We start from the raw sequence: 12,522 nt of genomic DNA on the forward strand, positions 1-12,522 counted from the left end.
CCAACCAGGGGGGAGGGGGGGGGGGGGGGGGGGGGGGGGGGGAGGGTCTCACAGTCAATTATGACCATGTCAGACATCACTGACAAAAAGGCCTGTGGTTTAAAAGAGATCATAGCCCGAGTTGATCATGTATCTATGGACATAAGTCCACAGGTATGTAATGAACATCAAAGAAATGATAATTATATCATTTAAACAAGAGCACCGCCTTGCGGGTGCAGACCGCTCATCTATTTTCTTTTTAAAGGTGAAGGGACTCTCATTTTCAATCACAAAGGAGGGAGGGGTGGAGTGAAGAGGGGTGTATAGTGTGGGGGTGTGGACATTTATTACATAATCTTCCAAAAATGCGATAAAAAACGCAAAAAAAAAAAAAATCAGGGGTGGGGGGTGGGGGATTCTTGGGTGTGATGGTTGGACGGTATTTCAAACATAAAATAATAAAAATAAATATTTGTGTTTTTTAACCGTTTCAAAAAAAAAAAAAATTTGGGGGGATGGGTATAGTGTGAGGGTGTGGTGGTAATTTGTGAGATGATCTTAAAAAAAAAAAAAAAAAAAAAAAAAATTAGGGGGGGGGGGGGGGGGGGGGGGGGGTGGGGGGGGGATTCTTGGGTGCGATGGTTGGACGGTATTTCAAACATAAAATAATAAAAATAAATATTTGTGTTTTTTAACCGTTTCAAACAAAAAAAAATTGGGGTGGGGGGGGTGGGGGGGGGGTATAGTGTGAGGGTGTGGTGGTCATTTGTGAGATGATCTTAAAAAAAATAAAAAAAAATTAGGGGGGGGGGGGTGGAGGGCACGGGGGATGGTTTGGCAGGAGTCTTTTGTGGTATGTCAGGTAAGAGTAGTTTTGTCAAAGTATCAATCAAATCTAATCATAAATAAAGAAGTTATGGCAATTTTAGCAAAATTTAATAATTTGACCTTGACAGTCAAGGTCATTCAAAGGTCAAGGTAAAATTCAACTTGCCAGGTACAGTAACCTCATGATAGCATGAAAGTATTTGAAGTTTGAAAGCAATAGCCTGTCAAAAAAGGGCCATAATTCCGTAAAAATGACAACCAGAGTTATGCAACTTGTCCCTTTACTGTACCCTTATGATAGTTTGCGAGTGTGAAAGCAATATCTATGATACTTTAGGGGTAAAGCGGACCAAAACACAAAACTTGACCAAATTTTCAATTTTCTAAGTATAAAGGGCCCATAATTCCGTCCAAATGCCAGTCAGAGTTACATAACTTTGCCTGCACGGTCCCCTTATGATAGTTAATAAGTGTTGCAAGTATGAAAGCAATAGCTTTGATAATGTAGGAATAAAGTGGACCTAAACACAAAACTTAACCAAATTTTCAATTTTCTAAGTATAAAAAGGGCACATAATTCTGTCAAAATGGCAGTCAGAGTTACATTACTTTGCCTGCACAGTCCCCTTATGATAGTTAGTAAGTGTAGCAAGTATGAAAGCAATAGCTTTGATACTTAAGGAATAAAATGGACCTAAACACAAAACTTAACCAAAATTTTCAATTTTCTAAGTATAAAAAGGGCACATAATTCTGTCAAAATGCACGCCAGAGTTATCTAACTTTGCCTGCCCAGTCCCCTCATGATAGTAAGTGTGCCAAGTTTGAATGCAATAGCATTGATACTTTCTGAGAAAAGTGGACCTAAACGCAAAACTTAACCAAAATTTTCAATTTTCTAAGTATAAAAAGGGCACATAATTCTGTCAAAATGAACGCCAGAGTTATCTAACTTTTCCTGCCCAGTCCCCTGATGATAGTAAGTAAGTGTACCAAGTTTGAATGCAATAGCATTGATACTTTCTGAGAAAAGTGGACCTAAACGCAAAACTTAACCAAAATTTTCAATTTTCTAAGTATAAAAAGGGCACATAGTTCTGTCAAAATGAACGCCAGAGTTATCTAACTTTTCCTGCCCAGTCCCCTGATGATAGTAAGTAAGTGTACCAAGTTTGAATGCAATAGCATTGATACTTTCTGAGAAAAGTGGACCTAAACGCAAAACTTAACCGGACGCCAACGCCGACGCCAAGGTGATGACAATAGCTCATTTTTTTTTTTCAAAAAATAGATGAGCTAAAAAACCTTTGACAAATCAATCGTCTGGGTTATAAATAATCTAAATAATAAATCTGTACAGTAACTGTGAAAAGCACTTAAATAATTGGTAAGGAAATATATAATATGAGATTTATAATTATATAAATTACTTCCCTTGAAAATAATTGTCTGTAACAAATCTCTATTTTTAGTAGCAAATAATTAAAAGCCACTACCGTGACTGTAGATTCACCACTCAAAATGTGCAGCTCCATGAGATACACATGCATGCCAAATATAATTATCTCCCTTTAAAGCTAATTACTTCCCTTTAATTTGTATTTTATACCGTAGACCGCAAAGGATGACCTTGACCTTTTACCACAATGTGTTTGTCAGAAACACAATGCCGCCTACTGCGCCGCTTTGATTTATTTAACAAAAATATATACGTGGGCAGGTCAGATAACTATGTCCATTTAAAGCTTATTACTTCCCTTGACTTTGTTATTTCGACCCTATACCTTGATGTTCACCTTGAAATTTTACCACTCAAAATGTGCAGCTCCATGAGATACACATGCATGCCAAATATCCAGTTGCTATGTTCAATATTTAAAAAGTAATGGCCAATGTTAAGGTTTTAGCACGACGCCTACGGAGGACAGCGGACAACCAGCTGGCTATGACAATAGCTCGAGTTTTCTGCCAATGTTTTAATTAATTTCAAGCTACAGTTTTTTTTGTATTGTTGAACAAGAGATGTGTTTGTCAGAAACACAATGCCCCCTATTGCGCCGCTTTGAAGCCATAAATTTGACCTTGAAGGATGACCTTGACCTCTCACCACTCAAAATTTGCAGCTCCATGAGATAGATACACATGCATGTCAAATATCAAGTTGCTATCTTCAATATTGCAAAAGTTGTGAATGCATGCATATCAAGTAGCTATCTTGAATATTGCAAAAGTTATGACCAAGGTTAAAGTTTGGGTTAAAGTTTTGGGACACACACACACATAAAATGACAGACAGGCCAAAAACAATATACCCCCGATCTTTCGATCCAGGGGCATAAAAATGTAATTTTAAGAAGTAACTAACAAACAAGAGGGCCATGATGGCCCTGAATCGTTCACCTGACTAACCAAATACAATCCCAACCCAGATTTCATCAAGATTAACATTCTGACCAAATTTTATAAAGATTGGATGAAAACTGTGACCACGTTTGTCTACACAAGGTTTTTCTATTATTTGACCTAGTGGCCTAGTTTTTGACCCCAGGCGACCCCAATACTATCCCAACCCAGATTTAATCAAGATAAACATTCTGATCAAATTTTATAAAGATTGGATGAAAACTGCGACCTCTATTGTTTATACAAGGTTTTTCTATTATTTGACCCAGTGACCTAGTTTTTTACCTAGTGACCTAGTTTTTGACCCCAGATGACCCTTGTACAATCCCAACCCAGATTTCATCAAGATAAACATTCTGACCAAATTTCATAAAGATTGGATGAAAACTGTGACCTCTACTGTCGACATAAACAAATTGTTGACAGTTTTTCTATTATTTGACCTTGTGACCTAGATTTTGACCTCAGATGACCCAAATACAATCCCAACCCAGATTTCATCAAGATAAACATTTTGACCAAATTTCATAAAGATTGGATGAAAACTGTGACCTCTACTGTCTACACAAGGTTTTTCTATTATTTGACCTAGTTTTTTACCTTGTGACCTAGTTTTTGACCCCAGATGACCCAAATACAATCCCAACCCAGATTTCATCAAGATAAACATTCTGACCAAATTTCATAAATATTTGATGAAAACTGTGACCTCTACTGTCTACACTAGGTTTTTCTATTATTTGACCTAGTTTTTAACCTAGTTTTTGACCCCAGATGACTCAAATACAATCCCAACCCAGATTTCATCAAGATAAACATTCTGACCGAATTTCATAAAGATTGGATGAAAACTACGATCTCTGTTGTCTACACAAGGTTTTTCTATTATTTGACCTAGTTTTTTACCTAGTGACCTAGTTTTTGACCCCAGATGACCCAAATACAATCCCAACCCAGATTTCATCAATATAAACATTCTGACCAAATTTCATAAAGATTGGATGAAAACTGTGACCTCTACTGTCTACACAAATTGTTGAGTTTTTCTATTATTTGACCTAGTGACCTAGTTTTTGACCTCAGATGACCCAAATACAATCCCAACCCAGATTTCATCAAGATAAACATTCTGACCAATTTTCATAAAGATTGGATGAAAACTGTGACCTCTACTGTCTACACAAGGTTTTTCTATTATGTCCTAGTTTTTGACCTTGTGACCTAGTTTTTGACCCAAGATGACCCAAATACAATCCCAACCTCGATTTCATCAAGATAAACATTCTGACCAAATTTCATAAAGATTGGATGAAAACTACGACCTCTATTGTCTACACAAGGTTTTTCTATTATTTGACCTAGTTTTTAACCTTGTGACCTAGTTTTTGACCCACATGACCCAAAAACAATCCCAACCCAGATTTCATCAATATAAACATTCTGACCAAATTTCATAAAGATTGGATGAAAACTGTGACCTGTACTGTCTACACAAACAAATTGTTGACGGACGCATGCACGCACGCACATACGGACGCCGGACATCACACGGTCACATAAGCTCACCATGTCACTTCGTGACAGGTGAGCTAAAAAGTAATAATTGGAGTAGATTTACAATAATTATAATAAGGGCATTTGAAGTAAGTTGTCTGACAATTCCATGATGAATGATTTAGTTACAGTCTGGACAAGCTGTTATGGCTTAATGAGGTAGTGTACCTTCAAGTGTGACCTTGAAATGAGTGTCACATGACATTGAACTTAAGAGGTTTGGAGATGATTGTCACATGACCTTAAACTTTGAGGTATGGAGATGAATGAGTTACATGCCAGTATCAGTTATTAAAAACTGTATGATGTATGAATGAATTACATGCCAGTTAAGCTGTTTCATGTGTGTGATCAGTTATTTAAAAACTGTATGATGTATGAATGAGTTACATGCCAGTCAAGCTGTCTCATGGCCGAATTTGACCTTTAACATCCAAGTATGGTCTGGTGTTACATGCGACACTGTTTAATGATGGTAATTATTTTAAAGTTGTTGTAAATTTGCATTATGAATGACCAGTTTGAGTACTTACAATCCATCTATGCCCAATTTTAAAATTCACCCTTTGACCTTTAAGTTGTGACGACTGCACAGGCAAATCTGGGAAGCAACCCTACAAACTTGCATTTAAACCCATTTTCCCAGAGCAAGGCTTATGTTTTTATTTACCATACTGATTCTTGAATATTTACCGTACTTGTTTCAAACAATTAAGCACTGATTAACTTTATATGAAATAGTCTTCATGTTAAGAAAGTTTTTCACAAGGAAATTTGTAAAAACAGGTCAAATTTGAAGAATGTAATCCCTGAAGAAAATCAAGTACAAAATAGTGAGTTCCATCTTTAATATACACTACAACAAGCACTTTGCATAAATAACCAAACACATAATTACATTTCAAGAGAAAAGACAAATTGAAAGCCCTACAAAATAAAATAAGAAAATCACCATGAGACAAAAATCATTAGTATTGGAATGATTAACATATTCGCTAGTATTCCAGAACATTTCTCAAACTGTCAACATGATTCAGTTTAAAAGCACTTCATCATGTATGCTTTCTTTAATTTATTGGAAAATATCTTTGATATTAAACAAGTAGCTGTAACAAATTGTAAATAAGAACATTGCAAATTATCAATAATTTGCATTGCGAAAGGACGTCATGTTGTCAATGCGTAATTATCAAGCAAAATTCTCCATTACACCTTAAAAATGTTTACAAACAATAAAAAAACAAGAAACTGTCAAAGACGGGTGATGCTCGGCAAAGGTGTTTTTTTTCACAATATTGCACTATATATTCAGATAAAAGGTCTTGAGGGCACAGCAGTTTGGGGGACAAGAATTTTTTTTTAGAAAATTTCAAAGGGCCATAACTCTGTGAAAAATCATTCAGTCATTAATTGCTGAGAAAAAGCCGGACAAAAATTGTGCACGGACGGACGGACGGACAGACGAAGCGGCGACTATATGCTCCCTCCAAAAATTTTTGGGGGAGCATAATAAAAACTTCATCTGTAGGTCATGTAGTCACACTCACATAGCAGAAATCAGCTCAATATCTGAAACCATTGCCTAAAAAAACTTCCGAAAACGGAATGCCTGACAGACCCTATGGGGGGGGGGGCATTAAAATTGTCAGTTCCTGTACCTTGTTGATTTAAATCCACTTGTGATTAAAAAAACTTTCCTTTTTCACTGCAAAAATATGGCTTTCTCTGAAAACTCAAAAACTAAAAGTTAAAACAGATAACAATTGATAACTGCTATATCATCAATTATAAAACAAAGAATCTTGTCACGCTGTGTCACTTTAAGCTGCTGTTTTCACAGGTACCTGCACATACAAACAACAACAACAACAAAGCCCGCTGATTTCTTTCTCATATATCGAAGCTTTCATAAGCCTCAAACAGCCCAGTGTAACACCTGACCTGAAGGCCCCAGCGCCAAAGGGTTACAATACACCATTATAATCTGAAATGACTTGTTGTAACACCTATTCATTTCACATTTTCAAACCAATCATATAACACAATCATGAAGATCTATTGGGCTGCTTACTATGGCGTCACAAACATGATTGATTGGGATAAAAAGCTGTATAAAATTCAAACTCTTGGCTAACAAGGTCAAACACAGATGTCTTAAACTTCATATGCACACTACACAGTAACACATGTAAATCTTTCCATTCACAGTTTTTTCCCCCATGTCACACACATTATGTTTTCATACTTGCTTAAATGTTACATAAATGTGTTTAAAGTCCTTCTTAACCTTAAGGAATCCATTCATCCTCCCAAATGTTGGCATTTCACGGTTGTTTGTACGCTTAGCAAGACAAGTGTACTTTCACTGCAGATATGCCTAATGGCCTTCATACCATTTTTATAATTTATAGCAAATGAAAATTGCATATTAATACACTGACACAATTCACACACAAAATGGACCTCATAAAAAAGGTGAATGACACTGTTAAAACAACTGTCCAAATACTTATACTCTTGGAATTCGAAACCATTCACATTTACTCCAACCTGACTTGAGCTCAAAAATGAACACACACTAACATTCTTTAAGGGTTCAAACAGACGGACCCTGCACCAGGCGGCTGTAATTCTTTAATCGAGGCCGCTTTCGTTTAGGCTTTGTACGTTTTTTGTAAAGTTGATTGAGCATAAATAGCAGCACGAGAGCTGCACCGAGGAAAGCAAGCGCTGGGAACACGCTGGCACGTTCAGTCTTGTGCGGAAGTCCTGTGTCTGTATCTTCTGGTACGTGTTTAACTTCTGCTTCAATGTCTGGTAGATCTCCTTTGCCGATCGGGAGAGGTACGTGATAGACATCAAAGGTGTTCACAGACAACAGCTTCTGGGGTTGGTACAGGTTGCTGTGGTAAGGACAATAAAACGAGTCTAATCCTGGTGAAACAGGGCTTAATTACATGTGCATAATGGCGTACCAGATTAGCCTTTGCATGGACGACGCTTTATGAACATTCACTAAGTCTAAGTCCGATGTTCAGTTTCATTAGCATATTAATACCAAACAGCTTTGATTAACAAAACTAAGCAAGTTTGTTTGCTTGTAATGATTTTTTTCGTACAACTTTCAGTTCATATCCCATCAGTCAGTTCACCTGCTCACACTTTACCTGGGTGAGCTGGTCTTCCAGTGCTAAATGCACATACTTATGCCAGTAGCTGACAACTGTCCTACTTAATCAGGAGGTAGGAGAATTGCCAAAGACATAGTTTATATTAAACAAGATGTGTTTGTGAAACACTATGTTCCCGTATATGACGTTTGACCTTGAAGGATGACCTTGACCCTTTACCACTCAAAATGTGCAGCGCCATGAGATACACATGCATGTCAAATATAAAATTGCTAGCTTCAATAGTGCAGAAGTGACATAACATGAGCAATTTTGACCCATACATTTGACCTTGAAGGATGACCTTGACCTTTCACCACTCAAAATGTGCAGCTCCATTAGATACACATGCATGCCAAATATGAAGTTGCTATCTTCAATATTGCAAAAGTACTCATAAAATGAGCGATTTTGGCCACATATATTTGACCTCTGACCTTGAAGGATGACCTTGACCTTTCACCACTCAAAATGTGCAGCTCCATGAGATACACATGCATGCCAAATATCAAGTTGCTATCTTGAATATTGAAATATTGCAAAAGTGTACATTAAATGAGCGATTCTGACCCATATATTTGACCTTTGACCTTGAAGGATGACCATGACCTTGACCTTTCACCACTCAAAATGTGCAGCTCCATGAGATACATATGCATGCAAAATATCAAGTTGCTATCTTCAATATTGCAAAAGTTATTGCAAATGTTAAAGCTGGCGCAAACCAACCAACCAAAAGACAGGGCAAAAACAATATGTCCCCCACTACTATAGTGGGGGACATAAAAATATATAACTTGGTTATTTATTGTACCCACAAGTAAACAAAACCGAAAATTACCCACCAAATGCTATCACATGAATAATATAATATTATATAATACACTATATATTATTAAACATAACTAGTTCATGTAACAAGTTAAAACATCTAACATTCGGGTCATATATTAAGATAGACATCCAATGTGTTGTTCTTATAATATTTCATTATAAGTATACTGTAAAGAAACTTACGAGGCTGCTGTAACATTGAGATGGTTTGGTTTTGCCCACACCAATTTAGGGCACGGGGGCAGCGGCCGCGACCTCGCTGTACCCATGTGACCTTCAATGACCTTGGAGTAGCGATGAAGGTGATTTCCTTGAAAATAATCAATATCTTTAGGGTTGAAGCTATTTTTCAGCTATCAAGTATTTTTTATTTGTTTTTTTAAATTTAACAAGCCTTGTTTTCTCCGAGAGTGTTTATTATCCGAGTTCAATGCTTTTCATTAAAAAAAATTCTGCCTTAGATAAAGCCTGCATACCTTCCATGCGGACAGGAAGTTCCTCCGCCGGGGGGAGTGTGACTGGTTCCAGGTTGGTAAAGGCTGGGATAAGGTGACTGTGTGATGTGTACTCGAGTAGGGCACTCAGTAACCAGAAGCAGTCTGATGGCAGAATACAAAAATGTTCTAACCCTTTCTGGCTAAGAAGTGAAATGAAAATGGCTATATGCAACCACCATAAAGCCAAAACAGCCTGCATTGTAACTGTTCAGGTTGTATGCTTTTTGCTACACATTATGATCTTAGGGTAAGAAATGAAGCCTTTAAAACTTAACTTAAGTAAGGTCTTCAATTTAATACAGTGTATTTTCACCATTTTGGAAATGGGTCAGGGTCCTTTTGGATTTAGATTTTTTTTGTAATATATATATATATATATATATACTGTTTTCCATTGGGAATGGGGCTGATTACTGGGCCCGATTTTAAATGATTCAAGGGATGTGTTTGTCAGAAACACAATGCCCCCTATTGCGCCACTTTTAAATAAAAGTTCAATATATCATTTGGCAGGTTAAGAAATTATCTCCCTTTTAAAGCTTATTACTTCCCTTGGATTTTTTTTTTTAATTTTGACCTTGAAGGATGACATCGACCTTGACCTTTCACCACTCAAAATGTGCAGCTTCTTGAGATACACATGCATGCCAAATATCAAGTTGCTATCTTCAATATTGCAAAAATGATGGCCAATGTTAAAGTTTTCGACGGACGGAGAGACAGACAGACGGACATTTCAACTGCTCTATGCCACCCTTCTGGGGGCATAAAAAACGCACTGTAATATGATTTTCTATCAGACAATCAACACTTTAAAATGCGTATCTGATTGGTAAAGGGTTATGTGAATTGGGAATAAGATATCAATTTTTTCTCACACATGGTTTAGTTCATGTTCTGCATGTATAACTGTAATATTGTCTGTATACTTTCAGTAGTATAACTACTTTTCCAATACGTTTTCATCTGTTGTTTTGAGGATTTTCACATGGCATTAATGTTTACTAATGCCTTTTCAAATAAAATAAGTAATCCTTAACTACTAGGAAGGGATTAGATCTGTAATATTATCTCATCTACAAAACCATGTTGTACATAAGAATTGGAAAAAAAACATCCAGCACCCATCTGTTAAAAATTTAAACCCCTGGTTAAATAAGCTTTGCCGCGACTTAACCTTATGAAACAAATAACATATTTCTTTTCTTATATAAACTTCCATATAAAATCTAAAATATGAAGAATAAGTTAACATTAAATGCAGATTTTGAACATGTATACATTAAGAACGCATTGTTTGAACTATAAGTATCTGTAAACACAATTCAATTAACCATAGTTACCATAGCAGTATCCTTTTGTTAATTTTCTGAGCGACTAGGCCCTGATTGAACTACCGGTACATACAAACCCCAGTGTTTACATACATGTTTGAAATATGTAATTCAAAACTGTTCAATCTATCTTATGACTTCTTGCAATGATAACCAACACTTGGATACGTCACCTTTTTTCATGTGGCTGTTGTCCAGACAGTTCGAGTCCCCATACAGCGCCACTCGACCCCCGCCCAGCCCTGGCATGGACGTCTGGTACAGACCCAGCACAGCCACGTTGGGCGCAGGCTTGGAGTCACCGTTCACCACCTCATGTCCTAGAAATGTTAGAATGTCTTCTAATGATGTACTTAGTAAAAGCTACTTATCATTTGTTTTGTTTTTATCATTCAGCTTTTCAGTCATACTTTATGATTTTTATCATCATTCAATCCCTTTGATTGTACTTTTTTTTCCAGTTATACTTTATCATCTTTCATTTCGTTTTAATTGTAAAGTTTTGTCACTCACACTTTATCATCATTTATTCACTTTGATATTGCAGTTTTGTCAGTCAGGGGCTTGAAGCGTGTTTGCAAAGTATCCTCCCATTTAAGCCTGTGCACACTGCACAGGCTAATCAGGGAAGACACTTTCCCAATGGATTTAAGTTCAGAAGAGACTGCCTTTAAACAAAAAATAGCATATAAGCCGAAAATGTAATCCCTGATAACAGTCTGCACAGGCTAATCTTGGAAGACAATTTACGCATATGCATTAAGACCAGTTTTCCCAGAATGCCACTCACCCTGATCTTTGAGAGTCCTGGTCACTAGGATTCCATCCTGAGGAAACTTCGCTATACTTGTCCCTGAGGCATAGTTTACTGAAAGAGAAACGCATCATATTTTACTATTTTTAGCTTCTTTAATAAAATTTGATGGCTGCATAAATTTTTTATATGTTCTATTTTTACTTGACAACACACATTAAATATTTATAAATGCAAAGAAACAAATCAACAAAGACAAAATCATTTAATACATTTTAACTTTTACTGTGCTACAAACCTATACAACTGAATTACCATAGTAAAGGCACTGTGACTAGATCAGTACGAGGATTGAATTGAGAAAGGTAAAAGTAGTACGACAATCATACAAGTGCAAATAAACATGGGCTCAATCACCTGTATCATCGTTAGTTAACTTGAATAGAAAAAATCTTCAAACAGTACAGGAAACATATATACAATTATTGTGGCCCAGTTGCATGTTACATAATTGCCATCCCATCACTTAATGCATGTCTTGATTTCCATAAAATAGTTAAAACTGTTTACTAAACAGAATTAGCTGAATTCAAGTTTTTCATAATGCAATAGCATTGAAACATTTCACTATTAAAATATTTACAACTTTAAATACTATTGTGTACATCATCGACTTTAATATGGTAATCAATGAAATAAACAACTTTAACTTTATCCCTAACAAAAAGTTAAAGGCACTTGATTATAAAGACTAACTTTTAAAGGGACGTGTTCACAGATTTTTGTATTTTAAAAAGATGTCATTATATGTATTTACAAACATCATTATGATTTCTAAAATAATATGTAACAGATATACTAGCTAGGAATTTGTTTCATTAACTGTGGGGAAGGGCAAGATCTGAGCTCGAGATTATTGGAAGCTTATCAAACACCCTACCACTGGACTAATCAGGCTTTAGAAATGTCCAGCATATTTAAATCCTATTCGACAGACAGGTTTTTTAAAAAGTTATGGATGAATGCGCGTTTTCCATTTATAGACGGATGATTATCCGTACACAAAACAAACTTTAAAACATGCTTAGTAGGGAGTGTTGTTTTAATTATTTGAATATCCTGCATAGATTTGGGTTTGAATGTGCGACAATGGTTGTGAAAATTTC

At 36.2% G+C, this 12,522-nt stretch overlaps 1 protein-coding gene across 3 annotated transcripts in view; it reads right to left on the reverse strand.

Annotated features, from left to right (window-relative positions):
• Positions 1 to 5,598: 5,598 nt before the first annotated feature.
• LOC127844565 (membrane-bound transcription factor site-1 protease-like) overlaps positions 5,599 to 12,522 on the reverse strand; it is a 42,272-nt gene continuing 35,348 nt past the window's right edge. For all 3 annotated transcript variants that reach the window (XM_052374918.1, XM_052374920.1, XM_052374919.1), the window contains exons 22-26: positions 11,393 to 11,470; positions 10,776 to 10,922; positions 9,248 to 9,370; positions 8,955 to 9,081; positions 5,599 to 7,670 (exon numbers count right to left, since the gene is read on the reverse strand). In XM_052374918.1, coding sequence (XP_052230878.1) covers positions 7,364 to 7,670; positions 8,955 to 9,081; positions 9,248 to 9,370; positions 10,776 to 10,922; positions 11,393 to 11,470 — 782 coding nt within the window. In that variant the 3' untranslated portion in view covers positions 5,599 to 7,363. The remainder of the gene's footprint in view (positions 7,671 to 8,954; positions 9,082 to 9,247; positions 9,371 to 10,775; positions 10,923 to 11,392; positions 11,471 to 12,522) is intronic.

Source organism: Dreissena polymorpha, chromosome 9 (genome assembly GCF_020536995.1).
Source record: "Dreissena polymorpha isolate Duluth1 chromosome 9, UMN_Dpol_1.0, whole genome shotgun sequence".
NCBI lineage: Eukaryota > Metazoa > Mollusca > Bivalvia > Myida > Dreissenidae > Dreissena > Dreissena polymorpha.